Genomic DNA, 18,149 nt, shown 5'->3' on the forward strand with positions numbered 1-18,149 from the left:
GAACAGGGTTCCAGGCAGAGGGAACAGCAAATGCAAAGACTCTGACGCAAGGGCATGGCTGACATGCTTAAGGAACAGCCAGGAAGCCAGTGAGGTGGCAGAGAAGTGAATGAAAATAATAGGAACTGGAGTTAGGGAGGTAAGAGGGTGATAGGATCATCTGGAGCCTTGTGAACTACTGTGGGGTTTTCAGTTTTTACCCCAAGTGAGATGGGAACCATTGGAGGGTTTTGAGCAGAGGAAGGTCTTGACCTACATCACTCTAGCTGCTGAGTGGAGAGCAGACTGTAGCAGGGAAGGGTAAGGGAGGTGTATAGAGAACCCTTGACATAAGTCATTCCATCTTAGAAAAAGACTCCATCACTGGGCGCATTCGCTCATGCCTGTAATCCCAGCACTTTGCGAGGCTGAGGTGGGGGATTGTTTGGGCCTAGGAGTTTTGAGACCAGTCCTAGAAACATAGTAAGACCTCATCGCTACACTTTTTTTTTTTTTTTTTTGAGATGAAGTCTCACTCTGTTGCCCAGGCTGGAGTGCAGTGGTGTGATCTCGGCTCACTGCAACCTCTGCCTCCCAGGTTCAAGAGATTCTCCAGCCTCAGACTCTGGGGTAGCCGGCACTATAGGTGTGTGCCATCATGCCCAGCTAACTTTTTGTATTTTTAGTAGAGATGGGGTTTCACTGCGTTAGCCAGGATGGTTTCGATCTCCTGACCTCGTGATCTGCCCATGTCGGCCTCCCAGAGTGCTGGGATTACAGGCGTGAGCCACAGTGCTTGGCCAATTTTTTTTTTTTTAATTAGCTCAGCATGGTGGTATGTGCCTGTAGTCCTAGCTACTCAGGAAGCTGAGGTGGGAGGATTCCTTGAACCCACGAGTTTGGGGCTACAGTGAGCAATGATCGTGAGACTGCAGTGAGCAATGATTGTGCCTCTGCACTCCAGTGTGGGCGACAGGCACCTTGTCCCAAAAAATAATAAATAAATAAAGTTTTAAAAAACTCCATCTTACGTTTCAAAAGGCATCAAGCCAACAGGGTCCAGATGTTCACCTAACCAACGGAGACAACACCCAACCAGATAAGGGCATCGCCCTTTACTATAAGTCCTCATCAGAGGACTCAAGGGCCATAAAATGAGCAGAACTTCAGCGGCTAGACACCGCCACCTTAACAGACTGAGTCTTGCTATCACTTGTGACCAGCACCTGGTGTCTGCCTCTGAAGGCTCTGCTCAAATCAAGGACTGTTCCTTGCAAGCCCTTGACGACTATCCCCATCAGGCCAGGACTCTGTCCATAACACTCTCCTTGGACTGGTTCGTTAACCCCTTTTCTCTTGATGTTAAATGTTCCTGTGTTTGATGTGAAATTTTCATCTGTAACATTTATATCCTTATATCCTTACATATAATACTATGTGTGGTTTGCAAGACAGTCTGACCTGTGGAGTGGCTCCAGCCTGCATGCCCACAGCTCTGACTACCAAGTGAACAGGTGGTCTTAAGAAGAACTGCCTTCTTGGGAACTCCATGTGGTGCCTAACTTTTGTGATTGAAATAGCATCAATAAAAACCCGACCTTATGGGTAGACACAAAGGTGGGTGGACCTGGTTCTGTATGACGTTGGGCAGCTCAGGACATGGGGAGACCTGTTAGGAGGCTTCGGAGAGCCGGGAGGAGGCTTAGACCAGGGTAGTGGCCCTGTAGGTGGTCGTGAGATTTCAGATTTAGAAGGAGGAATCTACACGAGTTGCCAATGGATGGGACGCAGAGTTTGAGAGAAAGGGAACGATCCAGATGACTCCGAGGGTCTTGGGCCTGAGCAGCTGGGAGGATGCAACTGGGAAAGACGGCGGGGAGGCGGGGAGCAGAAGCTGGTGAGGTGGGGAAGTTCTGCTTGGACAAGGTCAAGTTAAGGTGCATATTAGGCATCCGAACGTCAAGTCCGGGAAGGGTGTGTTTCAGAGAGGGTCCCGGTTGGATCCTCCCAGTTCGTCTTCCCCATTCCCCAGGTGTGGACTCAGCAGCGGATCTCTGCGCTGGGCCGGGCGGGGTCACGTGGCCGCGGGCTGGCGCCCCCTGGCGCGGGAGAGCGCGGGCGGCTGGGGAATGGCTGCTGCCAGGGTGCGGGGGCGCAGCAAGAGTGAGGAGCTGGGGGAGTCTGGCCGCCCGGCCCTGTACTTCTGCGGGAGCATTCGCGGCGGACGCGAGGACAGGACGCTGTACGAGCGGATCGTGTCTCGGCTGCGGCGATTCGGAACAGTGCTCACCGAGCACGTGGCGGCCGCCGAGCTGGGCGCGCGCGGTGAGGCCCTGGGGACGCGGGCTGCGGGGACGCGGGCGGGAGCCTGGCTGGGCTGGCGGGGTCCCGGCCTGATACCGCGGCAGCTGCGCTCCCGGTGCCAGGAGCCCGCTCTGCTACCCCGGTGCTCCATCCAGCGCCCCAGTCTGAGAAGGCCGGGGCTCGGACTGCGTGGGTCCCAGCAAGCCTGCGAGTGTGAGGCATTCTCAGCATTATCTTGACCTTTGGTTCCTTCTTGGAGAACTCTGTCTTCAGCTGCTTTCAGAGCGTTTGTAGGGTGCAACAGAAAGAAGGTGGATTGGGCTGCTTTGCCTGGGCTCAGTTCCCACTTCACCCGCTGGAATCTTTTCCACCACCCAACACGAAAGGTATCCTCCTGCCTCCCCACCAAGTTTTTATTTGTTTTGTTTTGTTTTTGAGACGGAATCTCACTCTGTCGCCCAGGCTGGAGTGCAGTTGAACGATCTCCTCCCGGGTTTAAGCGATTCTCTTGCCTCAGCCTCCCGAGTAGCTGGGACTACAGGCACGCACCACCACACCCGGCTACTTTTTGTACTTTTAGTAGAGACGGGGTTTCACCATATTGGACAGGCTCGTTTCGAACTCCTGAACTCAGGTGATCCGCCCTCCTCAGCTTCCCAAAGTGCTGGGATTACAGGCATGCGCCACCGCCCAGCGCCTGCCTCTCCTTTTTCTGTGAAGACATCAGCACTCTCTTAGACCCGGCTGACCCCAGTTCTCGCTATTACTCTCACGTTTTTGTTTTGTTGATACAAGGGCCTCTCTGCTGCCCAGGCTGGAGTGCAGTGGTGTGATCATAGCTCACTGCAGCCTTGGCCTCCTAGACTCACGATCCTCCAGCCTCAGCCTCCTATTAGCAAGGGCTGCAGGGGCACGACACCATGCCTGGCTAATTTTCAAAATTTTTCTGTAGAGATCAGGAGTCTCACTGTGTTACCCAGTCTGGTCCTGACCTCCTAGCCTCAAGTGATCCTCCTGCCTCGGGCCTCCTGAAGTGCTGGCACTATAGGTGTGAGCCCCCACGCTGGCCTCAGGTTCTCTTTCAGGCTGTTATTGTGTTCTGCTCCTGGCTGCTGGGTTTTTCTTTTTCCTTTTTTCTATTTATTTATTTATTTAGAAACAGTCTTGTTCCATTACCCATGCTGGAGTGCAGTGGCAAAATCTCAGCTCACTGCCAACCTCTGCCTCCCAGGTTTGAGTGATCCTCCCACCTCAGCCTCCCAAGTAGCTGGGACTACAGGTGTGCACCACCACACATGGTTAATTTCTGTATTTTTATAGGGATGGGATTTTGCCATGTTGGCCAGGCTGGTCTTGAACTCCTGAGCCCAAGTGATCTGCCTGCCTTGGCCTCCCAAAGTGTTGGGATTACAGACATGAGCCACTGAGTCTGGCTGGATTTCTCTAAAGCATACTTTGATGTGCTGGTCTGGAATCTTGCAGATCCTTCTAGTTTGAAAATTGTATCTTGAATGCTTGTGCTTCTGCTAAGAAAACCTTAAGTGGTTTCCACTTACCCTACCCAAGAGCAGACCCACAATTTGTGGGACCTCATGCAGTTCTGGGAGACCTCTTTAAAAAGACAAAAATCACAATACAAAGTTGCTGATGGTTTGGAAAGGGCCTGTGCAAGTGGAGGACCCTGAAGCTTATAGCTCATTAGTTCATGGTATATCCAGACTGCCTGGTGGCTCTCCAGGTCTTTAGTGTTATCTGAGGGAGCCTGTTAAAGATGCAGGTTCTGATCATCTGGGATAAAGCCTTCGAATCTGTACTTTCTTTTCCCCCTGAAGACAACAGTCTTGCTGTGTCGCCTAGGCTGGAGTGCAGTGGAGTGATCTCCACTCACTGCAACCTCCACCTCCCAGGTTTAAGCAATTCTCCTGCCTCAGCCTCCCAAGTAGCTGGTATTACAGGTACCTGCCACCACGCCTGGCTAATTTTTAAATTTTTAGTAGAGATGGGGTTTCACCATGTTGGCCAGACTGGTCTCGAACTCCTGACCTTGTGAGCCTACTGCCTTGGCCTCCCAAAGTGCCAGGATTACAGGCGTGAGCCACTGCACCCGGCCCGAATCTGTACTTTTCTTTTTTTTTTTTTTGAGACAGAGTTTTGCTCTTTGCCCAGGCTGGAGTGCAGTGGTGTAATCTCGGCTCATTGCAACCTCCGCCTTCTGGGTTCAAATGATTCTCCTGCTCCAGCCTCCCGAGTTGCTGGGATTACAGGTGTGCACCACCATGCCCAGCTAATTTTTGTATGTTTAGTAGAGACGGGGTTTCACCATGTTGACCAGGCTGGTCTTGAACTCCTGACCTCAAGTGATCCACCCGCCTCAGCCTCCCAAGGTGCTGGGATTGCAGGCATGAGCCACCATGCCCGGCCCTGGAATCTGTACTTCTAACAAGCTCCCCAGTGGTCCTAACCTGATGTGGTGGGCTGAGCCTCACCGTCCTGGAAGATAACATTTAATCAAGCTAGGACCTGAGATCCCTACCTTCTGGGCCCAGGATGCCTCTCCTACTTTTGGCTAAGTGCCCATGCACCTTTCCCTAATCATTCTCATGTGCTGCCCATGTTCTCATTTGGCCCTAATCACACACATCCCACCTTGCACAGGGCTGAATTTTTCTTTTTGTGGCTATTTCATTTCCTCGCTGCTTTGACGAGATCGTCATGTTGGGTCAGGTCATCTAGCACAAGGCTCTCGCCCTCCTAAGCAGGGTGGGTATAGACATGCAAGGGCATAGGAGTTACGAGGACAGCATGAGGCATGTCCCTGACCAGCTTTCCCTCAACACAGGGGAAGAGGCTGCTGGGGGTGACAGGCTCATCCATGAGCGGGACCCTGGCGTGGCTGCAGCAGGCGGATGGTGAGTGGCGCTCCCTCCTTCCAGCACCTAACTCCTCTGGAGTGCTGGGTTCCCCTGGACATCCCAGCCTCCACACCTAGAAGGGACTCCCAGAGTTCCCTCCTCACCACAGCCACATCGCCATCTTCCTTATGAACCCCAAGTGCCCCCAATGCTGAGGCTTCCTCTCGTCTTTCTTCCCAGTGGTCGTGGCAGAAGTGACACAGCCATCCCTGGGTGTAGGCTATGAGCTGGGCCGGGCTGTGGCCTTCAACAAGCGGATCCTATGCCTGTTCCGCCCGCAGTCTGGCCGCGGTGAGCACCCCAAGCCTCCCTCCTGGCTTTCTGTGGACCCAGCCCTCAGCTCCTTCCCTGGTGGGCTCTGAGCACCGAGCCTCCCTCAACAGGGAAGGGGGAAGGGAGCTGTGAGGGTGGGGATGGGAGGCAGCTCCACCTTTCCCTGCCCTTTCCAGTGCTTTCGGCCATGATCCGGGGAGCAGCAGATGGCTCTCGGTTCCAGGTGTGGGACTATGAGGAGGGAGAGGTGGAGGCGCTGCTGGATCGATACTTCGAGGCTGATCCTCCAGGGCAGATGGCTGCCTCCCCTGACCCACCCACTTGACTTAATCTCACTTTCTTAAATTCTTCTGTTCTCAGACACTGCTCTAAGTACCATTCCTTCCTCTTAGCCCCAGGAGCAAATTAAAAGGTACAGTTAAAATCCTAACTTTCTGTCTGAGTCCTGCCACACTTCACTTCAAGATAGATGCTTTAGAAATCTCTAGGCCGAGAGGAGGACAACTCCAAATGCCCTCAAGCCCCTTCCTCCACAGGAACACTTAAGAATTGGGAGGAGGGTCAGGCGCGGTGGCTCACGCCTGTGATCCTAGTACTTTGGGAGGTTGAAGTGGGCGGATCACAAGGTCAGGAGATCGAGACCATCCTGGCTAACACGATAAAACCCCGTCTCTACTAAAAATGCAAAAAATTAGCCAGGCGTGGTGGCGGGTGCCTGTAGTCCCAGCTATTCGGGAGGCTGAGGCAGGAGAATGGCGTGAACTCACGAGGTGGAGCTTGCAGTGAGCCAAGAGTTGGAAGGAAAGGCTGGGTGCAGTGGCTCACGCCTGTAATCCCAACACTTTGAGAGGCCGAGGCAGGCGGATCACGTGAGCTCAAGAGTTGGAGACCAGCCTGGCCAACATGGGAAACCCCATCTCTACTAAAAATACAAAAATTAGATGGGCATGGTGATGCATGGCTGTAATCCCAGCTACTCAGGAGGCTGAGGCAGGAGAATCGCTTGAACCCGGGAGGCGGAGGCTGCAGTGAGCCGAGATCAAGCCATTGCACTCCAGCCTGGGGGACAAAAGCAAAACTCCATCTCAGAACCAAAAAATAAAAAAAGAGTTGGGAGGAAGGTTGTTCCTGGGGGTGGCCACCCCGCTCTGTCTCCTCTGAACTGGGCTGGGGCTGCACCTGGCCCTTTCCATGCCAACCTTCACTTCCCTTTATCAGCTTAGGTCAGATGAGTCTGCTCTGAGCCTTCTCGGAGGATAGAAGAGTCCAGAGGTCTAAAGGAAACAGTAAAGATTAGGGGTGTGGGTGGATGTGGGGCCAGGGCAGTGGCAACTGATTGGCCCCTGGTGAAGCTGTCAGCCTGCTCCGAGACGTGTGTGAGAAAGAGGCCTTTATTCAATAAACAGAAAGAGGCACTGCAGACGCTGGGAATCCCCTCCCCATGACAAACAGGGGCAGCTCCCGCCCCCGCAGCCCCGTGACTCTGGGGCGGCTCCAGGTGTTTCCTGCATTTGCCCCCTCAGTCATAGGCCTCATCTTCATCCTCCTCCTCATCACCAAAGAAGAAAGTCTCTTGGTCCAGGTTCTCAGACTCATCGTAGGAGAAGCTGTCATTGTCCAGCTCCTCATCAAACTCATCCTGCTGCCACTCGGGCACATCATCCTCATCGTCTTCCTCCTCCTCTTCCGCCTCTGGCCCTGAGGAGGTCTGGGGCCTAGGGAAAGCCACCACACTCAGCCCGGAGGAGGCTGCCATGTCCCACTGCCTCCTCCATGGCTCTGCCCACCCCACTTACTGACTGCCGGGCACGTTGGGTCCTTTTGTCTCCCAGGCCTCTACTGATGGACTCTGAAGACCAACCCGGAAATCCTGGTGAGCAGACAGAAGGATTTGGGAAGTAGGAGGTAGAGGGCACGGGGCCTTTGGACCCAGCATTCCTGCCACTGATGCTCTGTGAGGGTCAAGCTCTTGCTAGGACTCCTCCCCTCCCAGCACAGCACTTCATGAACCACTGCCTTTGTGAGTTCACTCACGGATGGTCTCCAGAGATACAGGGTACCAGGGTGAGGCACACCACCCTGTGCTTAAAGAGCTTACAGAATCTATGTATGTCTTTTCTGCCCACGTGACTTACTAGTCAGTAAGCAACCAGAGGACAGGATTCAGTTTAGACTCAGCATCAGTGCATTAGAGCTGGAGAGAGCCTGGGAGAGCCCTTGCTCCAGTGACCCCAATCCCCTGATGCCCACTCCTAGGATTTCAAATCCATATCTGGGAAGTATAGTCTGGAAAAGTTCCCCAAGTGATTCTGATAGGCACCTGACCAAATACCCTTGATGTGGGCTAGCCAACTCCTTTATTTTGTAGGAATCCCCAGGAGGTGAAGTGATAGGGTCCAGCAGCATCAGGCAGGTTGGCCTAGGAGCTGGGATGTGCACCCAGGTCTCCTAACATCCATTCACCCGCTTTGCTGCCTTTCCTTCTGGACTCGCCCCAGGGCAGGGGCTGTGCTGGGACAGGAGGACCACAACTCCCGCAGAACGCAGGAGCAGAAGGGGTCTGGGCCAGGGAGTACCTGGGCGGAATGCTGCAGGATGGCAAGCAGCCTCTCCTGGATCCGTCGGAGCAGCTCCATGCCCGTGCTGAGGCAGTCAGCCCGCAGGAGTCGCAGGGAGGAGGCCAGGTCTCTGCACCGCAGCAGGGTCTCCTCTGCAGAGGGAGCAGACAGAGAGGCTCCCTCCCTTCTCATTCTCATCCATTCTTTCCTCCAACAAACACCTATGGAACATCTACCAAGCGCCAGGTGCAGCTCTAGACATTCTCATGAAGCTCCCTAGGGGAGCAGGGTAGAGACAGAAACCAAGAAACATCCGCAAACATCTGCGCCCTTGGGCACCTTACAATGGAGGCTTTCGACCTGAACTTTAACAGCCAGGCAGTGAGAAGGCCGTGAAGAATGAAGAGGAAGAGGAGAGAGGGAAGGTGGGGCTGCGGCTTGACCTGTTTGGGAGGGGCTGGGTTGTGCAGCAGAGGGGAGGAGGCAGGAGGAGGGCCTGGCTGGCAGGGGTGGCTCACCCAGGAGGATCTGCAGGGCATTGGTGTGCAACTCCAGGTTCTCCGTCTGCTGCTCCACCACGTCCATGTACTCTGCGTCCTGGCTGTAGAAGCTGTACACGCAGGCATAGGCCAGCACCTGCAAGGGCTCCCGTCAGCTCTCCCGCCTGCCCTCTCCTCATTCCCTTCATCCAGGCAAGTCCCATGAAAGCAGCCAAGCTCCCCAGACCCCTTTGGCACGCCCCTCCCCTGCCCTCTTCCCCCACCCACTACCACCTTCCGAGCCTGCTCCAGTCCCTGGCAGGCATCATTGAGGAAGGTGAAGGATCTGGGCGGGGGCACTTCATGGATGGCAGACACCCGGTTCCGCAAGTTCACAGCAAATTCCTGTGTGGAGGAAGGTGTATCAGCACCAGCACAGGTGGCGCGGCACCACCTGCCTGGTCAGACCTTCAGCCCACCCGCCTCCACCCCGCCACCCCACCCTGCTTCTGCAGGCATCTACCCGCTGTTTCCTCCCGGCTCACCCGCGCCTGGTGATGGAAAGTGCACCTCTCGTTATAGTCCTGAAACCGCTTCTCCTGGCGAGCTGCCTTGCTTACCTAGCAAGGATATGTTGAGTGGGCTATTGGGTGTTTTGTTTGGACAGGAAGGAGTTAATAAGTGGAAAAGCCAACATTCATGGAGGCCTTTCTATACCTCCCCTGGTTATCTTCATTCAGTCCTTAAGACTGTGTGGGGTAGGTCATATTATTCACCCCTTTTGCAGAGGCTGTTGAGGTTTGGAGAAGCAAATGAACTTGCTCAAAGCCACATGCTAAGCAGCACAGCCAGGCTCTGACTGCAGGGTCCCTGCTCTTTCCTGCTCTGCCCTGCTGCCTCCTGAGAGTGTCTGGCCCTCCCCAGCCTTTCTGTAGCCACCTCGGTATGAGAAGTCCTGTTCTGGAGCTGAAGTTCCCTATGAACAGACTTTCCAGCATCTGCAGGCCCAGGTGGCTGTCTTCCCTGCACTGAGCCTCTGTCCCAACAGCCAGAACGCTGCACTGTGCACGGAGCCTGGTCTGCCCAGGACCTGGTAACAGCACCCCTCCCCAACGGCTCTGGGTCTCTGCCCTCCCCCAGTGCCCAACGCCTTACCATGGCAGAGCAGTTGTAATAGTCTTTGTGATTTGGCTTCCAGGACTTGAGGCAGCGCCAGCAGAATCCATGGTTACATTTGGCACAGGTCATGCTATGGAGGAAGCTGGCTGGTCAGAGACTCCTGCCTCTGGGCAGGGGCGTGCCAGGAATGCCAAGGGCCCAGATGCACCGCTGCTGATGCTGTGGCCTCTGCTCCTGCCCTGATAAGTCTCCTTAGTCATACCCAGCCCTGCTGAATGCACCCCTGCTCAGTGTGGACTTACGAGTGGGAAAAGGAACGTTAAGATCCAGGAAGCCACTGTGGAGGCTGCCACATGAGGGGCGGCTGAGGAACCACCCTCTTTTGCTGAGCTTTACACTAAGCCCGTTCCTCCCTCCTTCTGCCAGGTTTCCCCCTTCCCCTTGCCCTCTGGCTCCCCACAGTACCCCCCTTCTTACTGCAGGCACCCCTCGTTCTTCTCAATGGGAGCCTGACAGCTGGGACAGCGCTTGGAGATGAGCTTGGCCAGGTGCTTGCTCTGTGCCTCCACGCTCATGCCGTCATAGTAGCCGCCATCATCAACCCACTGAGACATGTGGCCACAGCTAGCAGGGTAGTGTGCCTAGGGCAAGAGGGCATGGTAGGGACACAGCTAAGTCCCGAGGACAGCACGGCTGGTGTGCACAGGAGAGGGGGGAGCAGGCACAGGTCACATTTGGAGGGCTCCAGGAAGAGGAACAGGGCTCAACTGGGAGGCAGAGGCTGAGGAAGGACAAGTCACAGTCTGTGTGTGTGGCAGGGAGGGGGTCTTAAGCAGGGAAGGAGTGTGAATCCTTGCTCAGGGTCAGGGCCAGTGTGGGACTCCCACCTCAGGGAAGCTACAGTTGAAGCAGGAGGCCCAGCCACACTTGGAGCAGGTGGTCCCACAGCCCAGGCCCTGGCGGCACAGGATGCGGTCGCAGCCCTGGGGGTTGGTGCACCAGGTCAGGTTGGAGCAGCTCTCCACGTAGCCACGCAGGAGCGCCTTCTCATACTGTGGAGATGCAGGTGCCACAAGGTGAGGGTATGGCTCTCCAGGATGCCACACCTCCAGGCCCCCAGACCCCCTAGCTCGGCCCACTCCCTGGGGCACACTCCTTTGGCTCTGCACTGGAGCCTCTCTCAGACGAGAGAGGATACCTTGGAGATGACCTCTGGCGAGGAGACGATGGCACGAATGAAGGCTCCGGTGGGCTGGGCGGGGCAGTCGGCAATGGGGCAGGTGCAATTCAAAACAAGGTTCTGCTCTATCCGAGTTGTCAGGTACTCATTCCAGCAAGACTGGGAGGGACAAAAGGAGGGGCTGCTCAGAGACAGTGTGGGAGCAGCACAGGGGGAGTGTCCTGGTAACTAAGGTAGCATCCCTCCTTCCCTTCCCCTCCACTACAACGTGGAAGCCCAGAGACAAGCCTGCCTCTACATCAAACAATGCTGACTCCTCTCTCCGGCTTCACTGAGACTGGCCCAAATTACAGTTGTCTTTGAGGATGGGGTAGGCTGTGTATTTGCCTAATCATAATTACTGTTGGGATGGACAAGGAGAGAATGGGTAAAAATAATCAAGAAAAAGGAGAATGATTCAAATTCTAAGAAAGATATGCAGAGAGCAGGAAGGTCCGAGAGAAAGGAGGCCTGGGAAATGGGTCGCCTGGGTGGCTGACAACACAGCTCTGGTCTCTCCTCCCAACTCCAGTGGCTTATCTCCAATAACTGTCTGGATGCTCCTGTCTCCGACTCACGTCTCCAACAGACCCAGCCTCTTCTCTACAAAACTGACTTGCCCATTGCGTTTCCCCCAAACCCTGATCAACTTGCACCACCGTCCCCCTCGTCACCAGTGTCGGAACCTTCATATCGTTCTCTTGCTCCCATGTCACTCCCCCATCCTAAATCAGGCCATTATCCCCTCATCCCTAAACCACTGTGAGAGCCTGTTCTGATCCATGGTCTCCTCTCCCGGTCTCTCCCCACACCATCCATTTGGTCTATGCACGAGCAGCCGTCACAGCCGTCTGAGCCTCCTACAATACTCCATGAACGACCCCTGCCTCTCACACTGCCTATGGCCATGCTTTCCAAAATGACGGGTCTAAACCCTCAGGAGACCGTGTGTCTGTCATATCAAAGCTGCAGCATAAATGTGAAGCACCCAACTAGATCGTTTTTGCTCAAAGTACCAGACCAAAGTAAACAAAACCCTTTCTGCATTGAAACAAACCCAGACAAGGCTGGGAAATTGAATGCAAATTCTTGCATTTTTGAGATAGAACAGGGAAAATTTTCTCTGAATTCAGACCCTACTCTTATAGGCACACTGGTGCCTCAGGATCCCCCTCTGACCTGGCATCTCAGTCTGGGGACCCCCAGCTGCTCTCATGACTACTGTCCAACCCAAGTGGTGGGGCTCACCCTGGGAGCTGTCCTGCTGCTTCTCTTGCATTGCTGCTGTGCCACTCAGCTGTGACTAATGCTGCACGAGCTCCTCCTCAGCAGGGGCTTTTCAATCAGCCTGTTCATCTGCCTGGTTTTCAGGCCCCTTGTCTGTCTGTCTGTCTGTCTCTCTCTCTCTCTCTTTTTTTAGACAGGGTCTCGCTTTGTCACCCACACTGGAGGATAGTGGCACAATCATGGCTCACTGCAGCCTCAATCTCCTGGACTCAAGCAATCCTCCCACCTCAGCCTCCTGAGTAGGTAGGACTATAGGTGTGCACCACCATGCCTGGGTACATTTTTTTTCTATTTTTTGTATTGACAGGGTCTTGCTATGTTGTCTAGGCTGGTCTCAAACTCCTGCGACCCCCCATCTCTATATCTCTACAGGCTTGGTACCCTGGGTCTGCTTCTTTCTCCTTGGGTAAGGCCTGCCAGGCCTCTCCGCTTCATTCCAAATTCAAAAATCCACTGTCTACCTGCCAGTTCCACACAGGTGTCCAACAAGCAGCTCAAATTTCACAGGGCCACAACAGAGTAAAGATGACACATGCCATCCACCCAGATGCTCAGGTCAAAAGCACAGGAACCATCCTTGATTCCCCTCTCTGAAGCCCCTAAATCTAACCCCACCAAATCCCATCAGCTTCACTTCCAAATGTGTCCCAATCTGCCCTCTCTCATCGCCCCTGCCCCAGTCCAAACTACCACCATCTCTTGCCTCTAGTACGACAGTCACCAAATGGGCATCTCTGCTTCCCCTCTTGCTCCATCCAAGCCTTTTCTCCATATAACAGCAGAAGCAATCTTTTAAAAACTGTAGGGCCAGGCGCAGTGGCTCATGCCTGTAATCCCAGCACTTTGGGAGGCCGAGGCAGGTAGATCACGAGGGCAGGAGATCGAGACCATCCTGGCTAACACTGTGAAACCCCGTCTCTACTAAAAATACAAAAAATTAGCTGGGTATGGCGGCAGGCACCTATAGTCCCAGCTACTCAGGAGGCTGAGGCAGAAGAATCGCTTGAACCTAGGAGGCGGAAGTTACAGTGAGCTGAGATCGCGCCCCTGCACGCTAGCCTGGGCAACAGAGTGAGACTCCATCTCAAAAAATAATAATAAAATAAAAATAAATAAATAAAATAAATATAAATATAAACCAGATCATATCACTATTCCGCTTAAACCCACCATGCCTTCTCATAAAATAAAATCTACTGTCAGGCTGGGCATAGTGGCTTATGCCTGTAATTCCAGCACTTTGGGAGATCAAGACGGGAGGATTGCTTGAGACTGCCAAAATTCAAATCCTGACCTTTGGCAAATTACTTCACCTCCAAGTGTCTCCCTCTGTCATGAAAAATGGCAGTAACAAAAATACCTACCTCATATAACTAGTATGAGAATTAAGTAAAATAATGCATGTAAACAGCACAATGCCTGGCTCAGAGTGAGCTCCCATCAATATTATTAGCTCTCTGGTCACTTCTTGCTGGGATTTTTTTCAATACCTCATTTAGCACCCAGTGCTATGCACATAAGTCCATGAGAAATATTTGTTGAATGAAAAAATGGAAGTGTAAAGGAAATAATTAAGAACCTGGGGAAAAGGGAGCATAAGCAACTATGTGAGAGGAGGAGCCAGAAGCAGAGCCAAAGGGAAAGAGAAAAGGAGAATATACACACACACACACGCATGCATGTGCACACAAGCACATGCAGACACGTCTATCACCTACTACTGGGGAAACGCTGTTGGGAGAAGCAGCTGGAATTCATGGCAACCAGGAGTGCTCCTCCTGCTAAGCTGATGTGTTTGGGCTTGGCACCAGTTCTAAAGAGCTGTGAGGCAGGGAATATCGGACTCAGTGCTCCAGGTTCTCTGTACCTCAGCCCCACTTTTTTTTACTTTTGAAGATGACTCACTCCCCATCTGCAAGCTTCTCTGTGTCCGCTGTACAGAAGCAAGCCTATACAGCAAGAAGACCCTACGGCAGGGTCTCACTCTGTCCTCCAGGCTGGAGTGTAGTGGTGAGATATTGGCTCACTGCAGCCTCCGCCTCCCAGGCTCAGGTGATCCTCCCACCTCAGCCTCCCGAGTAGCTGAGACTATAGGTGTGCACCACCATGCCCAGCTTATTTTTGTGTTTTTTGTAGAGACGAGGTCTTGCCGTGTTGCCCAGGCTGGTCTCGAACTCCTGAGCTCAAGCAATCTGCCCACATCGGCCTCCCAAAGTAAGGTGATTACAGGCGTGCACACTACCTCACCAGGCCCATTTAAAAAAAATTTTTGTATTAAGTGAGAGTGTATGATAAAAGTAGTGATAGTGCGCTGAGATGAGGGGACTTAAATGGTGATAAGGGCAACCACAAACTAGAGTTATCGCCAATCTACTAACACTTTTGCAAACACTTCACAAAGTGCCTTGACATCTATTTTACACATATATCTCTTATTCTAACTTGGCTGATAATGGGAATCCCGTGAGGATGCTTTAAAACTTCCTCCAGATTTCTCACCTCCAGAGATTCTGATTTAATTAGTCTGAGGTATTGTCTGGGCATTAAGACTTATAAAAGCTTCCAGTGATTATAATATGAAGCTGAGCTGGAGAACCATTGATACATATCGCTAGATCCTAACCACCACCCTTTAGAGTGTCAAGGCAGGTGGTACCATTTACAGATGACAAAACTAGTTTAAGAGGGACTAAGAGACTAAATCCGTTATTGCCCCGGTGATGAAAATGGCAGTGCTGGGCTAGAACCCAAGAATTCCCAAGGAATTTTGTTAGGGTAGGGCAGAAAGCCAGGGGCAGGAGCAATGCTGGCGGGGCCTCACCTTACAGCAATAGTGCATGCAGCAGAGAGAGGGCAAGTCGTCGTCACACCCCAGAGGGCTCACGCAGACAGGGCAGTGGTCAGGCCGTGCGGGTACAGCCTGGGCCTGGGGTACGCACAGCCCAGCTGCCAGCAGCAGTGGCTCAGGGTCCTCACTGTAGCTCTGCAGCAGCTGTTCGGCGCCCCAGTGGCAATGAGCCAAAAGGTGCTGAGCGACATCTGGCTCTAAGTTCAGAGTCTCCTGCACCTGACACACCGTCTGCTTCATCAACCCTTCTACTTCCTGGGGGCTCATGGTGCGGCCTGCAGGCAACTGTAGAGATGCCAGGGTAGCCACAGCTTCTGGGCTTGTGGGGAGGGAAGAAACAGAAGTCAGTATTCCTGCCCTGTTATCCAGCCTACTAACTGAACCCCACCTGGCCCCCAGCTCCCTACTTGAGCATACTTGCTCGCTTGCCTAACCAGCCTCAGGATAACCACCCAAACCAACCGTCAGAGTAGGTCCTCCACAGAAGCACTTGTAAATGTCAGGGTGGGGCTGGCTGTTGCAATGACTGGGGAAAAATAGGTATCTAGGGGTCAGGGTGCTAAAAGACCAATAGCTGATGGGACAGTCCCACTGTAGGTCTCACCCCAAATGGTGGCAGCACCTGTAGTGAGAACAGCAATCTCCATCCTTACTGCTCAAGTGTGGTCTGTGGACCAGCAGCACAGGCATCACAGAGAGCTCTGCTGTTAAATCTGCATTTTAACACTAGCTCCTTGTTGAGATTTGAGAAAGATTACTCGAGATAATTCACTTTACACATGATGCAAACAGCATGATACAAAAAGCAGGGCCATAACAGCTTCTAAAGAACATTAAAAAGCTTTAGGGGTGCTGGCTGATTAGTGAAATCCTATGGCAAATTCCTCTGTAGAACAAACTTCCTGAAAGTTTGTATATTTAACTGAGTAGAGTACATAGTTAGCAATCAATACATATTTGCAGGCCCCAGTTGGAAAGGGGTGGTGGTGCTGGGAGGGTCAATAAAAACTATCAAAGTTAGGGAAATAATAGGGATAGGGAAAAGGGGATTAGACAAAGAAAGAAGGGAAGTGTTTCTCCACAAGGGATATTGGTTTTGGCATGACAACCTCTCCCACCTCACTGCAAGGGGTCAGGTGGGGTGGCTACCTAGGCTTGGAGGTTTTGCTCTGGCTGCCACAGAAAGGGACATCTGCCTGACCCCGGCAGGGCCCCATGGGCTCTGGAGCAGCATACATCAGGATCTGGGGCCGGTCATCACGCCGTTTCACGTAGCCCTGGCCTAAGAGGTGCAGGATGCAAGAGAGGACATCTGTACTGGTACAGGCCACGCCCCCAGCAACAGTGTGGCCCAGGGTTCCAGGAGGATTTGGACCCTTCTGCCAGGCCTCCAGCACCTGGATAGGAGGAAAGAAACAATAAGGCCACTTTTACCTAGGAAGTAGGCTGCTGGGCTCAATGCCCAGCTCTGCCACTTATTCCCTGCCTCTTTTTTTTTTAAGAGACAGTCTTGCTCTGTCACCCAGGCCAGGGTGCAGTGGCATGATCATAGCTCACTGCACCCTCAAACTCTGGACTCAAGTGATCCTCCCGCATGAGCCACGGTGTCTGACGGCTCTGCCACTTACTAGCTGTGTGATTGTAGATTAGTTACTAAGTTTCTCTCTCTCTCTCTCTCTCTTTTTTTTCCAACAGTCTCGTTCTGTTGCCCAGGCTGGAGTGCAGTGGCACCATCTCTCACTGCAACCTCTGCCTCCTGGATTCTCCTGCCTCAGCCTCCCAAGTAGCTGGGACTACAGGTGTGCACCACCACACCCAGCTAATTTTTGTACTTTTAGTAGAGATGGGGTTTCACCATGTTGGCCAGACTGGTCACGAATTCCTGACCTCAAGTGATCCACCCACCTCAGCCTCCCAAAGTGCTAGGATTACAGGCGTGAGCCACAGCGCCTGGCCACTACTAAGTTTCTCATACTTCACTGTTCTTATCTGTCAAATGAAATAAAATAACATTTATAGGATTGTTGTGAGGATTAAATGATGACTTTTTTTCTTTTTGAGACAGAGTCTTGCTCTGTTGCCCAGGCTGGAGTACAGTGGCACAATCTTGGCTCACCTCCACCTCCACCTCCTGGGTTCAAGCGATTCTCATGCCTTGGCCTCCCAAGTAGCTGGGATTACAGGCATGTGCCACCATGCCCAGCTAATTTTTATATTTTTGGTAGACACAGGGTTTCGTCTTGTTGGCCAAGCTGGTCTCAAACTCCTGGCCTCAAGTGATCCGCCCGCCTTGGCCTCCCAAAGTGCTGGGATTACAGATATGAGCCACTGTGCCCGGCTGGATTAAATGACTTAATCATGCAAACTCTTAGAATAGGGCCTGGCACATGGTAAACACTCATGCCTTATCTTTACCTCCTATCTGTTCTGTCAGGCACAGAAAACCCAGATGGAAATGTCACCCTACAGAAGTCTTATATTGAAAGAGTTCACTGTGTTCATCCCCAATCCCAAGCATGATTCCCTCCCTCCCCCAACTTCATGGTCCCCTCTCTGCCTACCAGACAAACCAGCTGATCAATGTGGAGGCCCTTTTCCCCATGGGCTTTGAGAATACGAACAAGAAGACAGCTCAAGAGATTCCTCTTCTGTTCCAGGGTTCGGCCCTCATCCTTCTCTACGTTCAGGTATGCCTGGGGAGGTATCAGCCACAGGGCCTCCCCACTGCGCTGGCGCCCAGGCTCATGAAGCCGCAGCACACCTGGAACCCGCTCCCAGTCAGGTACCGGAGGAGGCAGAGGGACAGATGAATGGGGACTAAGATGACCCCATTCTCACCCCTACTACAGTCCCTCCATCCTGAGGGCGACCCCCTGACCAGCAGCAGAGGCTCAGCCTGGTCCCCAGTGACCTACCCCTGTGTGGAAAGTCCTGGCCCTCATGCAGGGTCAAAGGGCCATTCCCCGAGGTGAGGGGCACGAGTGCCTGGAGCAGCAGCTCTGGGGAGAGGGCAGAATCCTTCAGCAAGGTCTCTACTGACACCTCCTGATGAGGAGAAATGCCCAGTCAGTAGTCAAAGGAAAGAAAAGAAGAGGGGAGGAAGGATGAAAGGAGGAACAGGGTTTAGGAGGAGAAGAGCGACAGACAAGGTGGCAGAGAAGACAGAGAGAG

At 53.1% G+C, this 18,149-nt stretch overlaps 2 protein-coding genes across 7 annotated transcripts in view; one reads left to right on the forward strand and one right to left on the reverse strand.

Moving 5' to 3' along the window:
- Positions 1–2,089: 2,089 nt before the first annotated feature.
- Positions 2,090–5,910, forward strand: DNPH1 (2'-deoxynucleoside 5'-phosphate N-hydrolase 1). Its single transcript, NM_001193983.1, is given in 5 exon segments — positions 2,090–2,304; positions 5,123–5,167; positions 5,169–5,192; positions 5,376–5,486; positions 5,645–5,910. Coding segments are annotated over 5 exon segments (525 nt in total). The 5' UTR covers positions 2,090–2,108; the 3' UTR covers positions 5,794–5,910.
- Positions 5,911–6,841: 931 nt separating this feature from the next.
- Positions 6,842–18,149, reverse strand: part of CUL9 (cullin 9) — a 44,215-nt gene continuing 32,907 nt past the window's right edge. For 3 of the 6 annotated variants that reach the window (XM_077999894.1, XM_077999893.1, XM_002808385.4), the window contains 14 exons: positions 17,894–18,023; positions 17,540–17,739; positions 16,128–16,375; positions 14,952–15,297; positions 10,823–10,963; positions 10,512–10,676; positions 10,102–10,265; positions 9,661–9,754; positions 9,051–9,125; positions 8,800–8,910; positions 8,545–8,662; positions 8,045–8,178; positions 7,265–7,338; positions 6,842–7,183 (listed from right to left, as the gene is read on the reverse strand). In XM_077999894.1, the coding sequence (XP_077856020.1) occupies positions 6,988–7,183; positions 7,265–7,338; positions 8,045–8,178; positions 8,545–8,662; positions 8,800–8,910; positions 9,051–9,125; positions 9,661–9,754; positions 10,102–10,265; positions 10,512–10,676; positions 10,823–10,963; positions 14,952–15,297; positions 16,128–16,375; positions 17,540–17,739; positions 17,894–18,023 (2,196 nt within the window). In that variant the 3' untranslated portion in view covers positions 6,842–6,987. Of the gene's footprint in view, positions 7,184–7,264; positions 7,339–8,044; positions 8,179–8,544; positions 8,663–8,799; positions 8,911–9,050; positions 9,149–9,660; positions 9,755–10,101; positions 10,266–10,511; positions 10,677–10,822; positions 10,964–14,951; positions 15,298–16,127; positions 16,376–17,539; positions 17,740–17,893; positions 18,024–18,149 lie in introns of all 6 variants that reach the window. The other 3 variants (XR_013416371.1, XR_013416372.1, XR_013416370.1) reach the window with 3 other exon arrangements.

This window comes from Macaca mulatta, chromosome 4 (assembly GCF_049350105.2).
Source record: "Macaca mulatta isolate MMU2019108-1 chromosome 4, T2T-MMU8v2.0, whole genome shotgun sequence".
In the NCBI taxonomy this organism is placed as follows: domain Eukaryota; kingdom Metazoa; phylum Chordata; class Mammalia; order Primates; family Cercopithecidae; genus Macaca; species Macaca mulatta.